The sequence below is a fragment of the Oncorhynchus tshawytscha genome, linkage group LG30 (assembly GCF_018296145.1).
Source record: "Oncorhynchus tshawytscha isolate Ot180627B linkage group LG30, Otsh_v2.0, whole genome shotgun sequence".
NCBI lineage: Eukaryota > Metazoa > Chordata > Actinopteri > Salmoniformes > Salmonidae > Oncorhynchus > Oncorhynchus tshawytscha.
The window spans coordinates 205868-232500 of NC_056458.1; the positions used below are offsets into that span (position 1 = coordinate 205868).

At 44.5% G+C, this 26633-nt stretch overlaps 1 protein-coding gene across 8 annotated transcripts in view; it reads right to left on the reverse strand.

Moving 5' to 3' along the window:
* Positions 1-9324: 9324 nt before the first annotated feature.
* dacha (dachshund a) overlaps positions 9325-26633 on the reverse strand; it is a 136313-nt gene continuing 119004 nt past the window's right edge. For 4 of the 8 annotated variants that reach the window (XM_042309100.1, XM_042309101.1, XM_042309099.1 and 1 more), the window contains exons 8-12: positions 19976-20124; positions 19644-19800; positions 17215-17361; positions 15918-15983; positions 9325-10664 (exon numbers count right to left, since the gene is read on the reverse strand). In XM_042309100.1, coding sequence (XP_042165034.1) covers positions 10627-10664; positions 15918-15983; positions 17215-17361; positions 19644-19800; positions 19976-20124 — 557 coding nt within the window. In that variant the 3' untranslated portion in view covers positions 9325-10626. The remainder of the gene's footprint in view (positions 10665-15917; positions 15984-17214; positions 17362-19643; positions 19801-19975; positions 20125-26633) is intronic. The other 4 variants (XM_042309096.1, XM_042309098.1, XM_042309102.1 and 1 more) reach the window with 4 other exon arrangements.

A 26633-nucleotide genomic window follows, 5' to 3' on the forward strand; every position in this document is an offset into this window, starting at 1 on the left:
TTCCATACTCATGGCCCATATGAGAAAGGTGAGAGTATGATGCGGATATTAGTAGTAGTGGCGTTACCTTGGACAGAACACGAACTGTCCCCTGCTACTTTGCTGCTGGTACTCTCAAGGGACAGCTGTCACATGTCCTTCTCTCAGACATCACGTTGTTGACTGAAGATTTCCCCCCCCTTCAAATAGCCTTCTCTCCAAATATATTTTTATATATTTGGAATGGCTGCACATGAAATCATCTCGTGTGCCTCCGGAGAGGAAGTGTTCTTGGGCCAAATCAGTGCGCTCAGCATCATCCTCCTCCCCCGTCTCTGTAACGTGTATTTTTATACATCTCGTGAGAAAGCTGCTTGAGAGCTCTTAATGCATTTTCCATGATTAGTTTGAGGGCGGGAAAGTCTTTGGAAACAGTCCTGCGTTGGAGTCGATCGGGAAGGTGGAGTGGAGTTCATGGAAATGTGACGGTGGGCTAATGCGTTGTCTGTGTCATTAGCAAGCCAAATACATGGCTCCAGAACTATTATCAAGGAACCATATTGTTTCTTATAATTTTGTTGTTTCGTAAAACCCCAAATGTAGATGAACTGGGGTGAGAAAGCATCACCTTCCGGTCTGATAGACCTTACGGCAGATCAACGGTGCAAAGCAGAGTATGGGAAATGATTTGGGAACATCTTTCTTCCTTTCTAAAGTCCCTTGGCGTTAAACAAGTAATATTTGAACTGTACAGCTCATCATAGTTAGGGGACCTGGAGGGGTCCTCAGCCAAGTTGTGGTGGGGGCGACGGCCGGGCGGGGCAGACGCTGTCCACCGCTCCTCAGGGACAGATGGCAGATAGGCGTTAATGCGCTGCTGAAACACTGCCTGACAGCCCTGGCATATGCCACCCGCTAATTATGGGGGTTCCCACCCCCACATGCTGTTTACTCATCACTCATTGACTTCTGTACGTTCTGTGGACATGCCATTGCATGTTTTCATCTCCGAGATCACAGGACAGAGCAATGAGATCAGAACCTTGCTCATACCCCTGTCCTCCTTTCATTCGACTCTGAGGGGACGGAGGAAGAGGGAGAGAGATGGAGGTTGTGGTTAGGTGGTCCATATTAGGTTGTCTCCTCTGTATTGTACTCATTGTAGTTGATGGCCGCTCTCTCTTGGTCCTGCAAACTGAGTTTCAATGAGCGATGAGTAAGGAGGAGGCGAGGGAGAGTTCCAATAGCAGGGATGAGGAGCAGACATGGGCCTCTGTGGCCATTCTAGTTGGGACCTGTTCCACTGGGCAAGCAGCCTCCTCAGGAGCTGATCAATAATAGATGAAGTCTGCCAGACACACAGCATCAGCAGATGGGGGGTGAAAGCACAATGCTGGGTTGTCGGGGAGACATATGTGCAGACGCCAACCCCCATTCCACATCCAGAGTGGGACCCACCGTCAAGCTGCTTCCCCATGTAGCTCCCTCACTAAGTAGGGACAGACCGCAATTCCACCACTGATCAAATAGGAGCCCATGTATTCCAATGCATGATCCAAGTGGTCCTATTTCATCATCATCCCTCAATAACTTCAAGCGAAGACTGGGGCTCAGCCTGATGAACCAAACTACTCAGTAATCTCCTCCATATGGACTAACTCTCACACACACATTTAAACAAAACAAATATATGTCTTTTTGTGATTGCTGATCAATTCATGTATACATTTATAATTAGTAGGTTTTGTTATCTGTTTTAACAAACCTTTTTTAATTTGTGCACTTATGTATTGTATATCGTTTTTTTGTGGTGTGGTTTTCATATAAGCCCTTCGGCTTCAAACCACACTTTAAAAACATATATATATATTTTTTTTTTTCTTCTGTGCAATAAATTGAACTTAAACAAAAACTGTGTTTTAATTGATCTTGCACAGCCTCCCTAAAGGTATGGACACTAATCAGTATTGATAGAAAAATGTAAAAATGCTGCAGTGTGGATAGGTGATGAGTTTAATACATAGACATGAGGAGGAAGGCAACACTGCAAGGCTATGTGGGCTTTGCTTGTGAAAGTGTCAGCTATGTCCTTATTGTCCACTGTATAATCTCTCGAACCAACCAGTTCGTCTCCACAGTGAATGCAAACCAAGACCATTCGTCAGTTGTCAGGACTGAATCAGTTCTGGAAAAACGTGTGGACTGGGCAGGATTAGTGTCCTCCTTGACACCATATTATGACTGACGCTACGTCTCATAGTTGATTGGGATTTCGTCTGATGATGCGGTCATGCAAATCAGTTTCGATTTGAAAAAATATCTTTGGGTTCTCGTGCATGTCGGAGGGCGAAAGTCACTGTCTCCCGCTGAACTGACTGACAGACAGACTGACAGAAAGACAGACAACTCTCTCCTCGTAATGATCATACTTCCTGCCAAAAAAGCCTCGCCTGGAAGAAAAAGTTGCAGGATGTCTGGAAAGACGTTTAGATAAAGCAGGAAAGGTCCACAGAGACAAAAGATAGACAAAATGTGGTGAACCGGTTAACATAATTTTGAATACGCACACTTACAGTAGCTATGTACCTGAACCGTATAGCATGGTGGTCAATGTTGAATCCTCATCAGTTACCCACTCTGAGGTATACAATATGCTGATGATATCAAGAAAGCAAGTGTAGTCCATAACCAAGGTGTTTAGGTGTGACAGCTAAATAGTTGGCCATCTGAAGAAGAGTCCCTCACTGGCTAAATCTCAAGGGTCTAGCGCTGCCTCTCTCCCAGTAAAAACACTCCAGGCAGGATATCCAGCCAGGCCTTAGAGGAGTGAACAGAGCAGAGAGAGGAAAGCCCTCTCTTCTCCAGAGCTGCTGACCAGAGTGTTATCGCCTGCAGACATCTCCGCCGGGCCAGCAGGCTTGTTCAAACCATTCCCATCTACTGAGTGGGAGAGCAGGAATAAACACGTGTTAATATGGTGGGAAGGCTGGTTGGAGAGTGTTGGTGCTGTTTGGTTTTGTGGTGATGATGTCATTTATCACAGGGTGACAGCCGCATACAACGCACTGGGAACCAGGGGCCGTTCCAACCCACTGTCCCGCCATATCAGCTCTTTGTGAGAATGTATAACGGAGAAGTGCAGGCCAAGTCGTTCTTCACGCTCCCAGATCACTCCAGTGTACAGAGACCTACACACACGTACACACACCTGCAGGTACACACACTATAGAACACGAATAAAATGTGCAACATAAACTTGCGAAAATAAATATTTTACTTGGACACTTCATACATGCACCCGTGCACGCACGCACGCGCACACACACACACACACACACACACACACACACACACACACACACAACACACACACACACACACACACACACACACACACACACACACACACACACACACAGACTAAAACAAGAGGGCAACATCATACATACTGTAGATGTACTGTCATAGGCCCATGTCTGGAGTGTAATCTCTTTTTTTTTGCAAGCCAAGGTAAAAAAATGAAAAAAAGCATAGAAAGGTCAAACTCTTCTCCCCTGTCCCTTTTCCAACTCGCTGTGTAAAGGTGTGTGTGTGTGTGTGTTCTCTGGGAAATAGTAGGCCTACCGTGTGTGATTCATGCTTCTGAGAGCAGCGGGATGCGACTTGACATTTTCCTGCTGTGGTGTAGCCCAATTCTGGCTCCATGCTTCATTACATGGCGTTCCCCATACGAGGGCCGACCCAGTAAAAATAGCCTGGACTGGTTCAAGTGAGAGAAAAATAAAGTGAACATTAGCACACTTCAGGTGCCCTTTGCCATCCTCGACCTCACCTCTCATAACTGAAACTTGAATTCAGTCATTCTCAACACACAACATGTACTGGCAAAGACACACACACAAAGGAATGACCTAAACACGTCGTTATTTGACTAATTCCCATCCAACCATTTTGACAGTCTCTAATGTGGAAGAGACATTTCTATCAACAGCTTTATTATAATGCAGTCACCCTCCCGTTTGGAGTTGAGATCTAATCTGTAAATCATTAACGTGGGGATGTTTGTCTGCTCCAAATGGATAAACAAACTACAGTAAACAGTTCCTCCATTACCTCATCTACTCACTTATTGGGAGAGGGGGGGAGTAACTAGAGAGGAAACATTTCTAGACTGCTTTCTCTTCAAAACCCACACACCTATTATTCACTATTCTGTCTAGTAATGAAATTTACTGGCTGTTTTTTAATGGGGCCTGAAGGTAATCATTAGTTCCAAAGACACCCTGTAGACAGGCCCTTCAGTGGGCTGCTTTTCAAAGCTTTATCTGCTTGTGTTTGTTTAAAGTTAAATGGCCTCAATTTAGTGCTAAAAAATATTTTCAATGGCATGACAAAAACAACGGGTGATTTGGTATTGTTTTACCTTTATGTCTATAGTGTGTGTGTGTGTGTGTGTGTGTGTGTGTGTGTGTGTGTGTGTGTGTGTGTGTGTGTGTGTGTGTGTGTGTGTGTGTGTGTGTGTGTGTGTGTGTGTGTGTGTGTGTGTGTGTGTGTGTGTGTGTGTGTGTGTGTACATGTCCGTTGGTTTGTGTGTGTGTGTGAGAAGAAAATATAAGGAACACATGACATTATAGGTGTGGGGAAACAATCTGCCCGCTGTAAATATCGCACCACAAACCAGCCACAGACACTTGTGCTGAATTGTTGTACAGTGAAGTCTCATGGGACTTATTTCTCCCCAAGCAATGACTGAAGAACATCTGATCCCTTCTCTGTCTCCCAGGCCTCCTCCCAGGCCTCCGTACACCAGACCAGTAGGGAGACAGCTGAGACAGCTGTGGTGTGGCGCTGGCTGGTTGGAGGATATAACATGTGCCAATGCATCCAATTAAACCATTTCCCTTTGCCAAAGTCCATCTCTCTCATTTCACTATGAACCATTATCTCGTGGTGGAGACTGGGTAGGCATGGCACCAATGGGAGGAGAATTAGTGAGGCGAAACATGTTCTTGATCATTATTTACGCATGCTTTATCTTGTTTTGAGGACGGATTGACAAGTTATAGAATTAAATTGAAATTCCAATGCTGCCTCTGCCATAATTTCAATCTAATTTCAGAACTTGTCAATAAGGCTGGGATTTTGGTCAACAATAAAGTAGATATGACCCACTGGGCACAATCTGGTTGAATTAATGTTGTTTCAATGTACACTGAACAAAAATATAAATGCAACATGTAAAGTGTTGGTCACATGTTTCATGAGCTGAAATAAAAGATACCTGAAATTTTCCATATGCACCAAAAGCTTATTTCTCTCACATTTTGTGCACAAATTTGTTTACATCCCAGTTAATGAGCATTTCTCCTTTGCTAAGATAATACATCTACCTGACGTGTGGCATATCAAGAAGCTGATTAAACAGCATGATCATTACACAGATGCACCTTGTTTTGGGGACCACAAAAGGCCACTGCACAAAATGTGCAGTTTTGTCACACAACATAATGCCATAGATGTCTCAAGTTTTAAGTTAGTTAGTTTTGGCAAGTCGGTTAGGACATCTACTTTCCGCATGACACAAGTAATTTCTCCAAAAATAGTTTACGGACAGATTATTTCACTTATAATTCACTGTATCACAATTCCAGTGGGTCAGAAGTTTACATACATTTAGTTGACTGTGCCTTTAAACAGCTTGGAAAATTCCAGAAAAGGATGACATGGCTTTAGAAGCTGCTGATAGGCTAATTGACATCATTTGAGTCAATTGGAGGTGTACCTGTGGATGTATTTCAAGGCCTAACTCCAAACTCAGTGCCACTTTACTTGACATCATGGGAAAATCAAAAGAAATCAGCCAAGATCACAGAAAAAAAATTGTAGACCTCCAAGTCTGGTTCATCCTTGGGAGCATTTTCCAAATGCCTGAAGGTACCACGTTCATCTGTACAAACAATAGTACGCAAGTATAAACACCATGGGACCACGCAGTTGTCATACCTCTCAGGAAAGAGACGCGTTCTGTCTCCTAGAGATGATTGTACTTTGATGCGAAAAGTGCAAATCAATCCCAGAACAACAGCAAAGGACCTTGTGAAGATGCTGGTACAAAAGGTACAAAACAGGTACAAAAGTATCTATATCAACAGTAAAACAAGTCCTATATCGACATAACCTGAAAGACTGCTCAGCAAGAAAGAAGCCACAGCTCAAAAACCGCTATAAAAAAGCCAGACTACGGTTTGCAATTGCACATAGGGACAAAGATTGTACTTTTTGGAGAAATGTCCTCTGGTCTGATGAAACAAAATAGAACTGTTTGGCCATAATGACCATTGTTATGTTTTGAGGAAAAAGGGGGATGCTTGCAAGCCGGAGAACACCATGCCAACTGTGAAGCACGGGGGTGGCAGCATCATGTTGTGGGGGTGCTTTGCTGCAGGAGGGACTGGTGCACTTCACGAAATAGATGGCATCATGAGGGGGAAAATTATGTGGATATATTGAAGCAACATCTCAAGACATCAGTCAGGAAGTTAAAGCTTGGTGGCAAATGGGTCTTCCAAATGGACAATGACCCCAAGCATACTTCCAAAGTTGTGGCAAAATGGCTTAAGAACAACAAAGTCAAGGTATTGAAGTGGCCATCACAAAGCCCTGACCTCAATCCCATAGAACATTTGTGGGCAGAACTGAAAAGGCGTGTGCGAGCAAGGAGGCCTACAAACCTGACTCAGTTACACCAGCTCTGTCAGGAGGAATGGGCCAAAATTCACCCAACTTTTTTGTGGGAAGCTCGTGGAAGGCTACCCGAAACATTTGACCCAAGTTAAACAATTTAAAGGCAATGCAACCAAATGCTAATTGAGTGTATGTAAACTTCTGACCCACTTGGAATGTGATGAAAGAAATAAAAGCTGAAATAAATTATTCTCTCTGCTATTATTCTGACATTTCACATTCTTAAAATAAAGTGGTGATCCTAACTGACCTAAGACAGGGAATTTTTACTTGGATTAAATGTCAGGAATTGTGAAAAACTGAGTTTAAATGTATTTGGCTAAGGTGTATGTAAACTTCTGACTTCAACTCTATATGTAGTATTTGTGAAGTCATCAACAATACAAATCAGGGTTCAACTTAAAATAGACAATACATATAGGTCTATAGGGTTTCAAGCTTTAGTTTGGTCTCCATCTCAACCCCAAAAATCTAAGTTAAAGAATTAATCAAATCAGAATTCATGGAAAAGATAGACGTTCCAATGTGAAGGTGATTTCTGATTTAGCCGACATATGCATCGTTTACCGTGAATGCAGTCTCCGCAACTGCGGGAACATTGCCTTTAACTGTCAATCGCACTTTAAAGTGGATTTTCTGCGCTACGAATAGATATTGAATAAAGCTCTAAGTCAGTGGCACAAAATATATGTCTCCTTCAAATGTTGATATTTGGTTGCATTGACAACCATACACAATTCAACATCACTTTTGTAATACAGTGCATAGCATCTCGATAAGTTAACAGTTTATATGTTGGATTCGCGTCTCCAACTAAACCAACAATAACAGTTAAACAACAGGACTAAGCCAGTGTCTCAGGTGAAACTATCCAAGCATTAGATCTTCTTCAAATGTGGATATTTGGTTGTGTTATCAACCAAACATAATTCAATATGACTTTTGTAATACAATTAAGGCTATCTTACAAACTTATGTTACACATTTTAAAGTTAAATAAATACTGTAAACACTTCCATTGCCACATTTTGAGTGTACTGTAACTATGTCTTCTTATGTAATCATAGAAAGTGTTGCTGTTCACGATAGCATGCAAAGGTCTGTGGAAATCTTCACAATTGCCAGAATCATGAACAGCATTGATCACTTGAACTTTTGTACTTTTAATGTAATCTCAACCACAATCCAGGTCATTTGGTTCGGCTATTAGATGAAGCAAACTGATAACACATTAAGCTGTTGTATAAAATGCAGAATATCTGACATTGTGTTCCCATTTGAACTTTGTTGTGCTTTCAAATGGTTTTAAATCGCAGTGATAACACATTGGGAATTCCAAAAACTTCTGGCTGTCTTTTTGAGTGTGTAAATAAAGGCTGAAATATTACCCAAATGTCCATGTTGAAATGACTGGGTGTACCAAGTGGGGAGTGCTTGTCAATTCCCGTATCGTCAGTCGCCGCTGCTGACAACTGTGGTGCATACACCGTGTATCTCAGCTAATTTCAATGCATTTGATTATTGATTTCTATTGTATTGATTTGAAGCTGTCAGGTGGGAACAGACTTTTGTATTTCTCCCCGTTTGTGTTTCCGTCACAGCCTCATCACCATCTCTTCACACGCGGGCCGGTGACCCTGAGGAACGACATCTGAGAGATGGTGAACATGCGAAAACAGCTTTGGTTCACTTGTCAATACTGGAGTAGAGCGTTAACCCAAGGAGAGCCTTGTGCAAGTAGAAACCAGGCTGTGTTCCAACACCGTGTATTGATGACAGGCAATCGTTCAGGGCTACAGTGGCAAGATCTGTCCAAACAATTCCTCTGCAGAGAGGTTAAGTGACATCGATCCAGGTTTCCGCTCATATTTCATCCCAGAGACCAATATTCTTAATTGACATGGATCTGCTGTTATGGATTACGCTCGAAGAAAAAGAGTGAGCGTGGAAGAAAAGAAAATGCACCTGCCCCACAAGTCAAGGTCGCAACTCCTCGTTTGATTCCCCTCTCCTTGTTAGTGTTAATCAAATCCTATGTTTTATAATGAAAATAATGCAAATTTTCCATTTTAATTCCACTGATCAAATAGCCCTCTACAGCAATTGTCTTTTCATTAAAGAAATCACTGATCATTAATTAAGCATTTTGACTACTTTACATAAAGCTTTAAGTGAGGAAGGGCAATCAGAAGCAGATCAAACGACCTGTCTCTAATTGAAGTGCAAAGCACCCCCTCTTCCCTCCTCCTCGTCCTTCCAGTAAGGCTCTCTGCCGGAAAGTCGACAGGACTCCCCCAGGGCTCCTTCACTCCTCACACCATGGGACTATAGCTGGCCGCTCTCCATCGCTCTCTCTTTGCCTCACCCTCCCAAAAGGTTCTCACTCAACGCACTAGAAGAAATACGCTTTAGTGCGGCACTCACTCACGCAGGGAGAATCATTTCTTTGGAGGTGTGGTGTTATTGCTACCTCGGACAGACCCCCAGCAAGCAGTGAAACAGAGGACACAGAAAACGTCAACAAAACACCTCTGAATCTAGAACTTTATTACTAAAAACCAAACCAAACCAACAAAAAAAACGAACAAATCGACCACGATGTCCAGAAGTATGTTTTATTGTTTTTGTGTTATGTGCAAGACTGTGATGTGATACTATTATCATTAAAACAAGGTCAACAATTTTAGATAGCTGCCTGGTTGTGATCATGGTAATAATGAAATTCCCCAAAATTCTTTAAAAATATATTTAAATTGGCAGCTTTTTTAAACCAGCAAGTGTAACTTTTTACCAGTGTCGTATCTACATGCATGCTTGCATCGGATGTGCATTGGGGTATTTCATTTTACTTTCGTTTTTTTTTTTCTCACTAAAAATGTATCCACTTTATTACGACGTCAGAATAGCAAACGCTAAAGCATTTTTTTTTTTTTTTTTTTTTTTTTTTACATGTCTAAAAATGAAGGGGGGGGTAAACAGAACAGGGGTTACTGTAATACTGTATTTATAACAGCAATAGAACCTTTGAACTGAACACAGCAACAGATAACCTTTACAAGAGGAGGGGCTCTATAGGATAGAACTCAATATCTCTTTCCTTGTATCCAGACTGAGCTTTGAGTAAAACACACTTCAAATAAACACTGGAACAATGCAGTTCAGGGAGCGGACACATTTCTAAGTCAACAGACAGTAGTGACATTTTTCAACAATACCCCCCCCCCATCCACCCCGGAAAAAGAGGGGAAAAGCGTAGAAATTCAGAAACCATTTGAGTCCCTTTTACTTGATGATGAACGGGATAGAAGAAGAGAAGCACATTTTTGTCTTGAATTTGACATTTCATATCCTCCTTCAGACTTTTGAGCTTTAGGAAGATATGATCCTATATATGCGCTGCAAGACTTGTGCTATTGGGGCATTGGAGGAATCAACAACTAATAACGAGAATAATAATAGCAATAATAATTCATAACAATAATAATAACGAGAGGAAAATCGGCTTGGAGAGAAATAGGATAGAGAAGGAGGATAGGCTTCTGTATGTGCTTCACAGGGAGTAGAGAGAAATCCAAGACAGTTTTATTTTCAATGGTCCTTACTTTTTTCTCTCAAAGAGGGTAGAACAAAAGTAGTCAAAACAAGTCAAATAGAGGGATTTTTTTTACAAGTGGCTGAAGTGAGATGATGGGGCAGCAATAAGCGGCACTCCAGTGGTGCCTCTCGCCCCACCACACCCTCTCTGCAGTCCTGTACATGAGTTTCAGGGGATGGTTTTGGGGATCCATTCCTCCCTCCAGTCATCCCTCTTCTCCACTCGTCCTCTCCCAGCCAAGGGCTCTGTCTCTGGGGAAGCCTGCAGCGACAGCCCTGGGCCAGGTCTAGAGAAGCTGGAGGTCTCTCTCAGTACATTATTGGAGGCTTGGTGTAGGGTCTGTTCTCTGTTACAGAAACAAAGACACATCAGTTAATCAAGTGCTCCATCCACCCATCTTTACTCAGTGTCATACCGCCATATTATAGCTAATCTCAAGCTGTTCTACACCTTTTGCCATGAGGCGGAGAGAAAATGTTGCTGTTTTAAAGCTAATTTCGTGCAATTCTACACATTTTGCCATAACCCAAAACACAACCAAAACAATCGCAAATGTATCCAACAAGATTGTATAATCACAAGCTTGATGTAGTCAATAACTGAACTTTTGACTACTTTAATACACTATAAATGTATTAAAATGGGGGGAATAGATACAGTACATGAAGTGCTTTCATTTCTAAACAGTAAAACGGATATGTATGAAAATACCCTCAAATAAAAGCTGACATTCTGTAGTGTTGTCTCATATGAAACATTTCATATCAAATCCAAAATACTGGAGTATAAAACCAAAAGTACAACTTTTAACTTCACTGTTCAAAGGGGAGTGTAAATAAAGATGTTTCTCTAGGAATGTAGTTTACTCTCCAGGAGTGTGTATATATTTCAGATCATGTGAAACGGAGTTTGTGATTTCTCAACTTTTCCACAAGCACGAGAACAAAAGTTCAAGAGCAACCAATGGATTTAGTATCTCCTTTAATCAAATGTGCATCAGGAATAATATGGGTGATTAATCATTTAGTGTTAGTTGTCAACAGGAGGGGACAGCTGAAAGAAAAACAGCTGGATAACGAAGTGACTGGAGTCGGCAGCTGCATGTTAATCTCTACATGGTAGTAAACCCCCGTCAGCTCCTCTCACTAGAGAGAGAGAGAGACAGAATGGGCAATCGCTGTGCTGTGCTAAGGAGAGTGGTTCTGCATGTTTGAAATAGGTTCTGGGAAAATAGAAAATACGACAGAACATCATCAAGAAAGGGGGGGGGGAGCAATGTTCGGTGGTGTTGGAGGACCAGGCCCAGAAAGGGAGAAAAGGATGGTGATGTGCTGTCTGTACTGTCAAGACGAGAAGAGAAACCCTTCCTGGGTCTCTAATTGTATTCCAATGTCAATATGTGACATTCGTTCTATCTGTTATGTTTAACCCTTCGCAGGGCAGTGTGAATCGAATAGATGTGTGGAGGGAGAATGGGTGGTTTGTGTATGTTGCAACACCTCTGGGAGCCCTCCTCAGCAGCTCAATCCATATTTAACACGGCTTTGGCCCTCTGGCCCCATTCTTTTCTGCATAGACTGCAAACTGGCTAATTACAACAGATCTGGGACTGCCATAAAGCGTCACCTTGATAGTTCCTGCTTGCTCTTTTTTCATTGGGTTGCCAATTAGTGAGTTGCAAACTTTGGAAATGAATGGTACCTAAGGGTCTCATTTGCTGTATGTACAGCACGTGTTTGGAACTAAAGCAGGTTATGAGATTTCAAGTTATTTGGGGGTAGATTATTCATGTAGCTGAAGATGCTGAGCCGTTTGTTTAAGGAACAAGTGGTTGCGACAGGAGCCAGAGTAGTCAGGAGTGTGTTGGTGTAATAACACCTTGAGTGTTGAGGTCCTCATCTATCCTTTCTGGGTCCTTGCCTTTGATTACTTTCTCCTGCCCCCCTCCCCCCTCCCTCTCTTACTCTCCCCTCTTCTCTTAATCGGCTTGCAAAATGATGTCACCTCCTTTTGTATTCAGCAGTTTCTGTTACCTCCACTCATCTTGATTAATAAAACAGACGCAGGTCGGCGTAACAGGCCGTAACACAGAGAGGAACCTGAGAAGGCGTAAAAAGCTTTTAGGCCCAGAAGTGGGATCTCAGCAAGGACAATCAAACCTAATGAAATCAGTTGTCAGTGCTAAGCTTGCAAAACTGTGAAGTCCAACTTGGGAGTGAAGCGAGGTGTAATTAGATTCCTCCCAGTGTAATGGATAAATGCGGTGGGCTGCGGGGGTGGAGGGGCCGGACAACACACTCCTGACTGGAGCTCTTAAGACCCTGTGGGAGAGAGTCAGTCGGCTCCCTGTCCCCAAACAGCCAGGAGCTCCAGGAGAGGCCCCACGTGCCTAGCCACAGCATCCCCACAGACAGACACCTCTGCTGGGCATGGCGTTAGTGGGGCGATGGACAGGCTAGTGGACTGGGACTGGACGAACACACCACATCAGCATGGGATTCCAAGCTGGCACAGTTGAAACAGAGCTCATTTTAATAGCACTGTAACTCAGATTGATTGCTACGTAGTGAATGCAATCATTGATAGGTAGGAGGGGGATACGATCTAACGATGCTTTCATAATGGTACCTCAGATCTAATCAGCCAGTCGTGATGAGGCTTGAATGCAATATTACTAAGATAATTATCCTTTAAAACTTTGGCCAAAGGAAAGTCCTTCAATGCAAACAGAAGAAGCATAGGAATAGGATAGATGTACCCGACCCGTTTTAAGCAGTAACACAGGAATCCATGGTTTTTGGGAAAAGGTCTTCAAATGTAATTGAAAACTCCTGTTGCTGCCTGTTGCTGTGGACGGTGCCCGACCGCTCCAGAGCATGACCGAAGGTAGGGAGTGATTATAGTGTGACAGTGTCACCCATGCCTCTCTCTCTCTTCCTGTGCCCTGTGGAGGGAAGTGGAGCGTGAGGGAAGGTGCGCCGTCTGTCCCTCACTTGGCCGTTGGCAGTTCTCCCTGCTGCCCTAAAGGTCAGGAACGCCATGGCCCCATAATCCCCTTCTCCACACTGTCATTAGTAACGGACAAATACGTGGATTTACAAGGCTGAATGTCAGATAATTATGTGTTGCGATAGGAAAACACAACAGTAAGTGGGATTAACAATGAAATCCTAAAGTGCTGGCCTTGAAACATGTCTGTGAACCAGTATGTCTGCGCCCTTGGCGTTATGGTTAGGACTTGAGGTTTTAGCTCTGAGAGGGGTTCCATATTTCGATAATCCTGACCAAGACCGCAGATTTCAACTCAGACGACCCTCTCACCTCACCCTACAGATGACCCCCTCACACTGATAATGAACCCTGTCCTTAGAAAAGCAACCCCCCCCCCCCGAGCGGAGTAGCCTATTGATACGAGGGGAGGAGGGCCTTAACATTCCGCTGCGTGGCGATGCTGTCAGAAGCAAGAAAAATGGAGAGCCCTTTATTTGCAGACTGTGAAATTGGCTCTGAGAAAAACAATCTCCACCTTCTCATCTCCACTGAAACACTTTGCAGCACACTCACCGAATGTTCTGTAAACATATGTATTTATTCACCTATCGCAGCCCACATTTCAATAAGACGTAGGGCAGAGTGTCTTTAATTCGCCTTCAGACATGTTGATAATAGGTTCCATTTATCAAACAGAGCTTCAGCTGCGTTTTAGGGGGATCGGATGGGAGGGCGGAGGTGGAGAGGCAGGGGGTTCCACAAACAAAACTTGGAGAGAATGGAAGCGTGAAACGCATATGCAACAACATCAGTTCTTATTCCGAGGGGTGGGAGTCTTCAAAGAGGCCCAGGCGGAGAGCGGAGTGCTGACGGAGAGAGAGAGAGAGAGAGAGAGAGAGAGAGAGAGAGAGAGAGAGAGAGAGAGAGAGAGAGAGAGAGAGAGAGAGAGAGAGAGAGAGAGAGAGAGAGAGAGAGAGAGAGACAGAGAGACAGAGAGAGAGAGAGAGAGAGAGAGAGAGAGAGAGAGAGAGAGAGAGAGAGAGAGAGAGAGAGAGAGAGAGAGAGAGAGAGAGAGAGAGAGAGAGAGAGAGAGAGAGTCTCTCTGGTTTGTGTTTGCTGTTGTGTCACAAGGTACTATGAAGAGGCACTAAGGCCCATGTGTGGAGCATGTGGAGGCCACAACGTCCCCCCAACCTCATCAATCCCCTAACGTTGACCTCCACATGTGAGGGTACTTTCCGACATTAACAAGTTCATCTGAACGGTCCTTTGTGGCGCACATATTGTGGGTTTATGCCGATATTAGGAAATGGAGAGTTATACCTTCACCATGCTACCTTGCCCCCTAGCTCTGGTGATATCCATGTATGAATATCTTCCATCCAGGGTTCTAACGTGATGCTCCCAGAGGAGTGCACCGCCAGCTACACCGGGGTCACCTTTTACTTGTAGAAATGTCCATTCTTCAATGCCTTACCTTACCTATGTTTGTCTTGTGTAACTGCCAGCTTTTCTATGAGAGATGGAAATCTCTCGTTTTTACATTTTTTTATATGATATGTGACGTCTGTCAAATTGCGCTGTTTTAAAATCCACTGTTTTAAAATGGAGTATGAAGTAGGAGATGTCAAACGTGCGCTACCACTCGGTCACTTTATAAATATGCATTCTTTAATGCTTACCTGTGCTTGTCCTGATTGCGTCCCCTGCCAAAACCCCCCAAAAATGGTCCGTGAAATGACAGGCTGCTCCTTCTCCGTTCACAAACAACGTCGCGTAAAAATGCTACTTTTATTTATTTTTAAACGAAGGATATCAGCACCCAAATGAAAGCTCTCAGTTACACAGGACAAATATAGGTACAAGGTAAGCATTAAATAATAGACATTTTGACAAGTATTGACTGATAGTGACTTGATGTAGTTGGCGGTACACACTTCTGGGAGCATCACAACTTAGCTCCGTAGATGACGTTATACACTGAGTGTACAAAACATTAGGAACACCTTCCTAACATTGAGTTGCACCCCCCTTTCCCCTCAGAACAGACTCAATTCGTCGGGGCATGGACTCTACAAGGTGTCGAAAGTGTTCCACAGGGATGCTGGCCCATGTTGACTCCAATGCTTCCCTCGGTTGTGTCAAATTGGCTGGATGTCCTTTGGGTGGTGGACCATCCTTAATACACACAGGAAACTGTTCAGTGTGAAAGACCCAGCAGCGTTGCATGTCTTGACACAAACCGGTGCGCCGGGCACTTACTACCATAACCTGTTTAAAGGCACTTCAATATGTTGTCTTGCCCGTTCACTATCTGAACGGCACACATACGCAATCCATGTCTCAAGGCTTAAAAATCTTTATTTATTTAACCTGCCCCCTCCCCTTCATCTACACTGACCGAAGTGGATTTAACAAATGACATCAACAAGGGCTTTCACCTGGATTCACCTGGTCAGTCTATGTCATGGAAAGAGCAGGTGCTCCTAATGTCTATTACACTCAGGTGTATCAAACACAGGAGCTAAGTCATAGCTACCTGACCCCCTCCCCCCCTAGATCCCAGAGACTGAGAGGGAGCTTGAACCAAGGGCGTGCTAATGCTTACCCTGTACAGCCGAGTTCTCCTGCTGGCTGCCGTTATGCTCCGGCTCAACCTCTGGTATCACTGCCTCTGAAATGGAACACAACCGTCAGTTAGGACTGCTACATCTTACCTATCTAGCCTACATCTTACCTATCTATCCTACATCTTACCTATCTAGCCTACATCTTACCTATCTATCCTACATCTTAACTATCTAGCCTACATCTTACCTATCTAGCCTACATCTTACCTATCTAGCCTACAGCTTACCTATCTAGCCTACATCTTACCTATCTAGCCTACATCTTACCTATCTATCCTACATCTTACCTATCTAGCCTACAGCTTACCTATCTAGCCTACATCTTACCTATCTAGCCTACATCTTACCTATCTAGCCTACATCTTACCTATCTATCCTACATCTTACCTATCTATCCTACATCTTACCTATCTAGCCTACATCTTACCTATCTAGCCTACATCTTACCTATCTAGCCTACATCTTACCTATCTAGCCTACATCTTACCTATCTAGCCTACATCTTACCTATCTAGACAGTCTCCGGTGTAAGAACATATACCAGGTGGAGGAGAAATTCTATCCAAGAGACAAATGATGTTTTAAGTGTGTGTGTGTGTGGGGGGTATCTGAGATCGTACGGAAACGGGGATAAGATTGAGATAGGTTTTCTGCAAATAGCATGAGAAGTAGCCTGATTGTTCACACAATAATGTATTAGCCCCAAACAACGTCAGATGAAAGAAAACCCAATGCATTTCTTCTAATAAATGCATGTTTAATCAGCCTTGGAAATAATTGCTCTGCCCTCTGAAATGTTTGCAGATGTGTGCCGTGCTCTTGATTCCGTTTCCCCCCCTCCCCCTTCTCTGCTCCTGGTACGATATTCAGAAATAAACAACTGAAAATGAGGAGCTATCAAAACAATTTGCCGTTTTAAGCGTTTGCATTTACAGCGTTTATGATAAGTATCTGTATCCATTTCCTCCCAGGGCAACAATGCTAATACGCTGGAAGTGATAAGCACTAGGACCGCTGCGCTGTAGACATGAATGAAAATATCTGCGTTGCTTTACAGAGAAGAATGAGGAAGACCAGTACTGGATTTTTAAAAAAGAGATTTGGGGGGGAGAGAGAGGGAGATGGAAAGGGCAGGGGGAAAGAACGTAAGAACGGGATGAGTAAGAGTGAAAAAATATTATAAAAATAGATGAAAGGAGAGTTAAAGAGGCGAGGAGCAGGAGAGGCGAGGAGCAGGAGAGGCGAGGAGCAGGAGAGGCGAGTATTGAGGCCTACCGTTGAGACTCATGCAGAGGTTCTCTGGGGAGGTGGCCGTTTTGAGGGCCTGCTCCACCTGCTCCCGACGCTTGGACTCAAACTCCAGAGCCTCCTGCAGTTTCCTCTTAGCCTTCTTCTCCTTCTTCAGGCGCTTCTGGATGGTGGCTGCACAGGGACAGAGGGACGGAGAGGGGGAAGATAGCCAGTGAGTTGACAGGCTCACCTCGACTGAGTCAAACTGAGAAAAAAAAACATTGCATCGGTGAATCCTTAGTGCTGCCTCACCAGTACTACAACAGCTAGCCTATCTGCGCCAGCCTAGCCCAGAGCTAACCGCTAGGCTGTCTCCAGTTGGCAGCTCTTGGGGGTGCCGATTCTTCCCAAATTAACAGCCAAATAAAAAGCGTGTTCCCAGTAAAGAGGAACGAACGGCACCATGCAGAAGCACCAGCTCTGCCCTGTCTAACTCAGAGCTGCTAACACCTCTAATTACACACAGCTGATTGGACAAATCATCACTTTACTGCCTCTCTATTAAAATACACATTTGAATAACAGGCAATGAAATAACAGCCATGGTTAATAGATAATCAGTGTCTGTACATATTGTTGGAGTTGTTACCGAGACGACTAATTGCCTTAATTTCTTGGCCGGGGTTGAAGATGCACAACTCAAATCTAAATCAGACACGGGTGTGTGCCAAGTCCAGTATAGACGCAAGCCCATGGATTTTGATTTACTGTATGTATATATTCATGTATTCATTCCCACTGCCAGATCTCTTTCTCTCACTCAATTCAATGGGGCTTTATTGGCATGGGAAACGTGTTTACATTGCCAAAGCAAGTGAGAAGGGAAGAAAACAATAGGCAAAAGTGAGAAGGGAAGAAAACAATAGGCAAAAGTGAGAAGGGAAGAAAACAATAGGCAAAAGTGAGAAGGGAAGAAAACAATAGGCAAAAGTGAGAAGGGAAGAAAACAATAGGCAAAAGTGAGAAGGGAAGAAAACAATAGGCAAAAGTGAGAAGACACGAGACAACATTTACGACAAACCACCAGACAATGAACAGTAAAAATGCGCTGTTGTAGCTGATAATATTATATTATCAGCTATGTACAGTGTTTTAGCAATGTGCAAATAGCTGTGGTACGAATAGTAGTGGAGGATGAATAAACAGATGAATATGTGGTTTGTGTTCCACCGGTTGCCCTTTTCTCATGGCTATGGGCAACACATCTTGCTGCTGTGACGGCCCACTGCGGTATTTCTCCTGACAGATATGGGAGTTTAATCAATGTTTGATTTGTGTTCAAACTCTTCGTGGGTCTGTGTGATCTGGGGGAAATGTGTGTCTCTAATGTGGCCACACATTTGGGCAGGAGGTCAGGAAGTGCAGCTCAGTTTCCACCTCATTTTGTGGGCAGTGTGCACATATAGCCTGTCTTCTCTCGAGAGCCAGGTCTGCCCACGGCGGCACCGAGTCTGTACATAGTTAACGATTTTCTTGATTTTTGGTTCAGTCACAGTGGTCAGGTATTCTTCCACTGTGTACTCTCGGGTTTAGGGTCAGAGAGCATTCCAATTTGCTATGTTTTTTGGTTGACTCTTTCCAGTGTGTCAAATACTGTAGTTCTCTTTTTGCTTTCTCAAAATCTGGTTGCGTCTAATGTTGTTGCTGTCCTGGGGCTCTGTTTGTGTTTGTGAACAAAGCCCCCAGAACCAGCTTGCTGAAGCTGCTCTTCACTAGGTTAATTTCTCTGTAGGTGAGGGCTTTGTGGTGGAATGTGTGGGCATCGCTTCCTTTGAGGTGGTTGCAGAATTGAACATCTCTTTTCTGGATGTTGATGACTAGTACAGTGATAACAGGCATTGATTGGGGTTTTGCGTTGTACACAAAGTATATATTTTCTGAATTTTGCATTTGAGTGTTTGTCCCATTCTGTGAATTCCCCAGACCTCACAACCATAAGGGGCAATGGGTTCTATAACTGATTGAAGTATTTTTAGCCAGATCCTAGTTGGTATGTTGAGTTTTATGTTCCTTTTCATTGTGTAGAAGGCCCTTCTGGCCTTGTCTCTTAGTTCATTCACAGCTTTGTGGAATTTACTTGTGGTGTTGATGTTTAGGCCGAGGTAGGTAGCATTATTTGTGTCCAAAGGGCAACGGTGTCTGGATGGAATTTGCATACATTTTTTAAAAATCTTGGCTTCTGGACCTTTTTTGGAACACCTGACAGCAACTGTGCAGAAGATCTAGGTGCTGCCCCTCCTTGGTTTGGTGACATAAGCACCAGATCATCTGCAAACGGTAGACATTTGATTCTCCCGAGTCCAGTAGGGTCAGGCCGGGTGCTGAAGACTGTTCTAGTGTCCTCGCCAATTCATTGATATGTATTCATTAATATACGGTATATGCATCTCTCTCTCTCTCTCTCTCTCTCTTACCTCGGCTGTGCAGTTCAGAGGTGAGCTGTCTCTCCAGACTCTCTCTCATCTCTCTCTCCCTGTAGAGCTCCATCTTGAGCTCCTTCCTCTCCTGCTGGACTTGTTTCTCCTGGACACGAGCATTGTCCACCGCTACCTTCAGCAGGCCCTGCGCCGCCCGAGGGACAGAGAAAGGAGCGCAGCACTTTAACCTTCAACTCCACCACTAACCATCAGCAAACCATAAAACACACACACACAAACACACACACACACACACACACAGAACACCACACAGCAGCACCCACTCCCACCAGTGCCACTATTCCATGACATAAAGAGTGCGTCTCTACCTGGATGTTGGTGAGCAGAGTCTCCACAGAGTTGAGTCCGTCAGCGAAGAGGAAGGGGGCAGGGAAGCCTGGAGGCAGGGTCTGTCCTCCCAGGGGCATCTTCTCAAAGCCTGGCTTCATCATGGGCAGGGCCAGCTGCGCCTCATCTGCTTAACACGACACACAATGGACCTGGGCTTTACAACCAGCTTTATCACACGTCACGGGGCTGTTCAAATAAAACTGATGCACAAACACACATTCCCTCCCCTTCACAGGACCATATGAACAGTTTAATAAAACTAAACGCATTGCTGATGGAAGCAGCAGAGAGGGAAGCAGCAGAGAGGGAAGCAGCAGAGAGGGAAGCAGCAGAGAGGGAGGCAGCAGAGAGGGAAGCGGCGTGCGATGGTGTGTGAGGAGGACGCCTGCATGTCCTGCACAGCCTCTCTCTGAAGAGTGGTTCATCTATAAGGAGCAGAGCGCAAACCCCAGATCAGAGCAGAGTATCACCACGGAGACAGCTACCGAACAGCAAAGAGCATCATATTTTACCTTCCCACAGCCCCTCTCTATCCTCCCACCCTCTCCTTCCTTCCATCCCTCCCTCCCCCACCCACAGAGGGAACGACAGGCCCGCGGTCCAGGGGAGAATAGATAGAAGCCTGAGAGTGGCTCGAGCCATGATTCACCCGGATAATCTGGCTCGGCGAGATGACACCAGCCATCCCGGCTTCCCGGGGCAAGACAAATAGGACAGCCAGGGTGGGAATTGTGATGACAGTGTATCACGGGTCACATCGATTTCCCGCTGTGCTCCCAGGCTGGCCAGATAACCCTGCACTCCATTCTGCCCATTGTTCATATTCCACCTGTCCCACAAGCAATAAATTTCCCCCTGTACTGGAAAGGGCATTAAAGTAAAGAGAGGGAGAGAGAACGAGAGAGGTGGAGAGAGAGAGAGGTGGAAAAAAAGAGAAGAACCCCCCCCGCCCCCCAACGGTTTGACAGTCTGTGATTAAGTTTTTCGTACCGACTGAAAGTGGTTCGCAGATCAAGGTCACACAGATATAGTGTGAAGCGGAGAGGATTGTGTGTGTGTGTGTGTGTGTGTGTTAAGAGAGACAGAGATAGAGAGTGATAGGGAAAGAAAGGGGGAAAAGAGAGAAGAAAACAGTGAGAGAGGTGCGAGGTGAATCCTTAGATAAACTGAGAATCAGTGGGAAGATTTTCAGAGTTCAAAAATGGCATCTGCCAAACAGAGCATCTGTTCCCATCTTTGGCTTTTGTAATGGACCTGGTCAAAGACTTTGTCTCCCCCCTGCCTCCTCACCCCTCCTCACCCCTCCTCACACCTTCTCACCCCTCCTCACCCCTTCTCATCCCTCCTCACCCCCACACCTGGCCCTCTATAGGACTGCTTAGCAGCTCATCTGCACCCCTGTCACAGAGCCTCTCTGGTCCCTTGCATTAAGAGAAAACTCCTCCCCAAAACGACTGTATCTTTTGGTATTGCATTCAGTAGTCAATTGTTGATATAGCCCCAATTAATGTTTTGCATGTCAGCAATCAGGTTTTCAGGATATGTAACTTTCAAAATACAGAAATCTGACCAGATGTTTTTATTTTCAAAGTTACATATCTTGAAAACTTGATTGCTGACATGCAAAACACTAATTGGGTTACTCCTAAAAGCAGCTCTGTACTCTACTGTGTGCCCCAGCACCTCCCTCCCTCCCTCCAGTAGGCTCTCTACACCTAATTACTACTCTCTTTTAAACGACAGATTTATCTTGCTGCTGCTGCTGATAGCACACAATTCAATTCATTTTATTCCGTGGGCAAAGAGGGGGAGAGGGCTGGCCCGTGACATTTACAAAGTGCCCTGGTTCTGTCTCAGGTCACTGTAATGCGCACAAGTAATGATGCAGGGTGTGTATGCCGCCTACAGTGTTCTCTGTGCATACGGTGTGTGTATGTGTGTATGTATGTGTGTGTGTGTGTGTGTGCGCACACGTCCCCCACCTGGAGAACATGAACAGCGTTCAGCCCGACTGTGCTGTAACATTAGGGAGGTGCGGAACAGCTATTGTACAACACTTGACTGGGAATCAGGTTTCTTTTGAAGGACCAATGACGTGGCTTCAGAACCCTCCACTTACACCCCCCCACAACACACAAACAGAGCAAACAAATAAATAAATGAACAAACAAAAAGAAGGGGGAAGCGCTGTTTCCTTTTAACTCACCGCATGAATCAATCAATTATTTAACAATCAAAGCCTTTTATTTGCTACCCCTAAAAATAAAGACAATGTAATGTTTCTGAAAAGAAGGAGGGAAAAAAACAGGTTTCAGAGGGTTTCAACAAAAGGAGAGCTATTTGAAAAGTCCATCAACTCTCGTCGCAAAGCTCTCAGCAGAGAGAGGAAAGCAACTCAAACGGGGAGAGAATGCTCCAGTGTTCTGCTCCAGAAGGCTGAGTTCCTTACCTGCACGCTCTAAGAGCTGTCACAGTGGCGCTGTAAGGACTTTGTCATTTATAGAATGTCTCTGTCCCAGATGTGAATAGAACATGTGTGTCCACCACCGAGAACCTTCCTCATCCAGTCTTACCAGAAGTAGCTCTTATATCCATAACACCATATGGGCGAACAGATGCCCAGGCAAGGATAGGCATAGAGGAGAAAAGCCTATAAAGCATCCACAGCAATATCCCATCGACACACTCGCCGTACTCCGGCCCAATTTACCCCCAGCAGCATATTTTCTCCGACTCCCCCGGTGCTGTTTGCCTCCATGTGATGTACTTGTTTATTCACTTCACTACATGTGTAGCCGAGCTGTCTGCTGAATATTCAATAGCAGCCAATTAGATGGTGATTTAGGCCAGCCCTGGTGGGTACCATGCGATTGTCAGGCCTACAACAACAACAAAAACGGCAGGCAGGCAGAGAGAGAGAAAAGAGAGAGAGAGAGAGAGAGAGAGAGAGAGAGAGAGAGAGAAAGAGAGAGAGAGAGAGAGAGAAAGAGAGAGAGAGAGAGAGAGAGAGAGAAAGAGAGAGAGAGAGAGAGAGAGAGAGAGAGAGAGAGAGAGAGAGAGAGAGAGAGAGAGAGAAAGAGAGAGAGAGAGAGAGAGAGGGGGGCTGACTGTGGCATTTACATAGGATCAAGGAAGGTAAATAATTATAATGACGACCAAGTTGGATATCAAAAGACAGACAGAAAAGGAATAATTAGGGTTGGGGAGTTTCATGTCAGGTACATATTTACACATTTTGGTACACGTGTTAATTATATCAAATGCATAATCTTGACTCTAGCAGGACATGGGATACAGCAGGATACTCATAGCGTTAGAACAGGTGACCCACTTCCCCGGTCTGCTCCATCGTCTTTTGCTGCTCTGTGGGCTGCACCGGGCCCTTTCAAGAGTCGTACACTCTACATCTTTACACTATCTGGCTTGCAGGCTCACTAATCTCCATACAAACCAGACCCGGGGACAAATATGCCAATGTGTCTAAATGACATCCACATAATAAACAAAAAAATGTCAGGTGTTCAAAAGTAAACCTGGCTCTTTGTCCACTCGTCCTCTCTGCCCGGCACCTTATCTCAATGGCGCCCCCTTGTGTTCCATCCTCTTGTCCCCCAAAAACTTGTAATCACCTGGCAACAGCACCCTTCAGTCTGCTCTCCAGCACAGAGGCTCCACTGTGTTTAAGTGGACTGATAAATGCATGGCGCTGTTCAGTCATTCGACTCCCCCAGCGGCACTTACGTGTATCACAAACCCAGGATCAGTCTCCAGCAGCTGGCAGAGCAGAGAGAGGCAGAGTATTCAATACCCCCTGCAACGCACCAAGCAGTCGTGATGAAGCACAACTCACAGGAGGGGCAGGAAGGGAGATGGATCTCTTCCCTGCCAACTATCTATTTATTCCCAACAAGATGGCAGGTTTTGACAACAGGCACCCAGGGAGCCATAAAGCTCTGGGAACCAAATGTCTTGATGATATTTATAGTGCTCTCAGAGAAATACTCCAATCAAACAGGACTCAGAGTATTGGCAGGAGGAAGAGACTCCAGGGGTGGCTTTTTTCTGCTCGGATCGACACACACACACACACACACACACACACACACACACACACACACACACACACACACACACACACACACACACCTGCTTCTGCTGGAGCTTTTACTGTTCTGGAATTGGAACTATATGTTCAAAGATTCACACATTAGACTACAGTATGTCAACAACGTCTGTTTTTGCCAATTACCAATTAGGAAGAGATGTGAGCTGTTGTAATGAGACATTTGACAAATCTGGTGTTAACAAAATAGTCTGCCAAAATCAAGCTGGAAGTGAATTGGCACGTCTATATGTTTTTTTCTGTATTTCATCTAATACGTTTAAAGTGGCAATCAGCAGTTGAAACAATGAAAAAAGCATCTCAAATCCACTGACAGAGTTACAGATACGAGGACTGACCATCCATGACATCAAAATGATAGTTTACACCATGTTTTGATGCTGTTTGTTTACATCTACTGTGTTCACAAATACCGGAGTAAAACAAGCATATAATTTGGGATCTGGTGGGGTGTGACAGTTGAACTAAGCTCATAAGGAATTCATAAGTCATATTTTTCAAGAATCAATGGGTTCATATCATTAATGAATAAGTCCAAAAAAATGGATGCTGCAACTACAGATTGCCCCTTTACTATTTATTTTTTAAAAGATAGTTTTCAAGGAAGTGCCATGACAACTGTGTGACATACTGGCTATAGATGAACACTTCTGTGGGTGCAGCACCCTTACAACCAAGTACGAGCTCTACACCCCCCTCCCTATATCCCACATTGTTGGACCCTCATCACCCCTGGGATCTAACCTATTAATCTACTCCACCACTTCCAAATAATCCTGAAGGCCACATTCCCCCCCACCCCCTGACTTTCAAACAAGACAAACCCCTGAACGACAGGCTGGATTGAGAACAGTCTGGAAGTGCATTAAAACCAGGCTCACAACGGAAGAACAAAAAAACAAGGTGAACTTAATGAGCTTAACCAAGTCAAGAAGGAATGGCCAATGTTCATTATTTTCTGAAGATGAAAGCATGACAATAAAAGTGAAACTGAAGAACAGGGCTGGGGAAGTGTGCGTGGGGGTCCTTTTATTATATTTTAACTGCCATACGTGGAAGTCGACGTATACTAAATTGCTAAAGCACTAAAGATAAAGAATTGAAGGAATGTAAATTAGCGCTGAGTGCCGTCTGCGAGCTGCAGTCGGGCCCATAAAGCTGGCACTGCATTGATCTCTGCCCCGAAGGTAGCTAGCTAGCGTTCTGGTCTGTAAGGACTGCTGTGAACGCACAGAGCACAACATCACAGAGCACAACAGCACAGAGCACCTACGTGTCCATTACATTATGGGGGAAAAAAGATTGATTTCAGGAAAAGTTTGTTCTAATTCACAGAACTCACGTGGGGATTCCCACTTCAAAACTTGTGTCTGATGGAGAGAGGGAAAAAAAAGGGGGAGACGGCAATTTAGGTGGACAAATATAAACAGGAAGTGTGCAGGTAAATACATAACTAAACACGTTCAAAGGGATGAGAGGCTCTGTGTGTTTTCTTGCTTAATGCACCAACCTCCACCTAATGAATATGCATAGATCAAATGAGCCTTAATGAGGTATCTCTTCCCCCAATTAGCCTTTGAGTGGTGATATGAGGAATATTAAGTGAGAGAAATACTGGGTCAACACTTCTCTGGACCAGGAGAGATGAAGAGCTGAGAAAGAGAGAGAGAAAGAGAGGCAGAGAGAGAGAGGCAGAGTCAGAGTCAGAGTCCATACTTCTGTTCAGGAGTTCACAAACCATCACTAACCGTTTATTGGTTGTAAATGGGGGACTGATAATATATCCAGCACAAAAATCCTTTGAATTTCATTTTCAGACTTTTTAAAATTTGATTTTTTATAAAGGTGTTTGGGCTCTAACCAAACCCTCTGCAGTTTGTGTGTCTGTGTCGAAGCAGCAGTGGACCTAGGGAGTGGGAGGCAGCACCATGTGTCCCCTGGCCCGGGATGCACCATGTGTGTGGGAGAGGGAATAACGGCATCCTGCCATGACACTAACACTGCCAACTCCACCTTCCTGCCCGGATGCCTCACTCGGACACAGAGAGAGAACACATCCCAGGTAACAGTAACAGGTTCAGTCTGAGTGGGTACCCACCCACCAATCTACCCCCAGAACCAGAGCAGAACCACAGCACCTGTCTGTCCCCTCCCCCTACCACCCCCCTCTGACAGGAACGAGTGGGATAATTTATTACCCAGCCACTCAGCCAAGAGTGCTGGTGAGTCGGGTGACTTTCAATCGCTAACAACCTTGCCCTAAATTAACCAGCGACTATAATGGCTCACTCTGCTATCCACAAACACAAACGTCTCCGGTCTGGAGGCACAGCACAGTACTTATTTATGTATCCATCTTGAGACAGAGAAGCAGATAAGTTGTGTGTGTGTGTGTGTGTGTGTGTGTGTGTGTGTGTGTGTGTGTGTGTGTGTGTGTGTGTGTGTGTGTGTGTGTATACAGCAACCAACTGGCTACTGAAGACTGAAGAGGCCCACAGCTTAAAGCTGGAGTT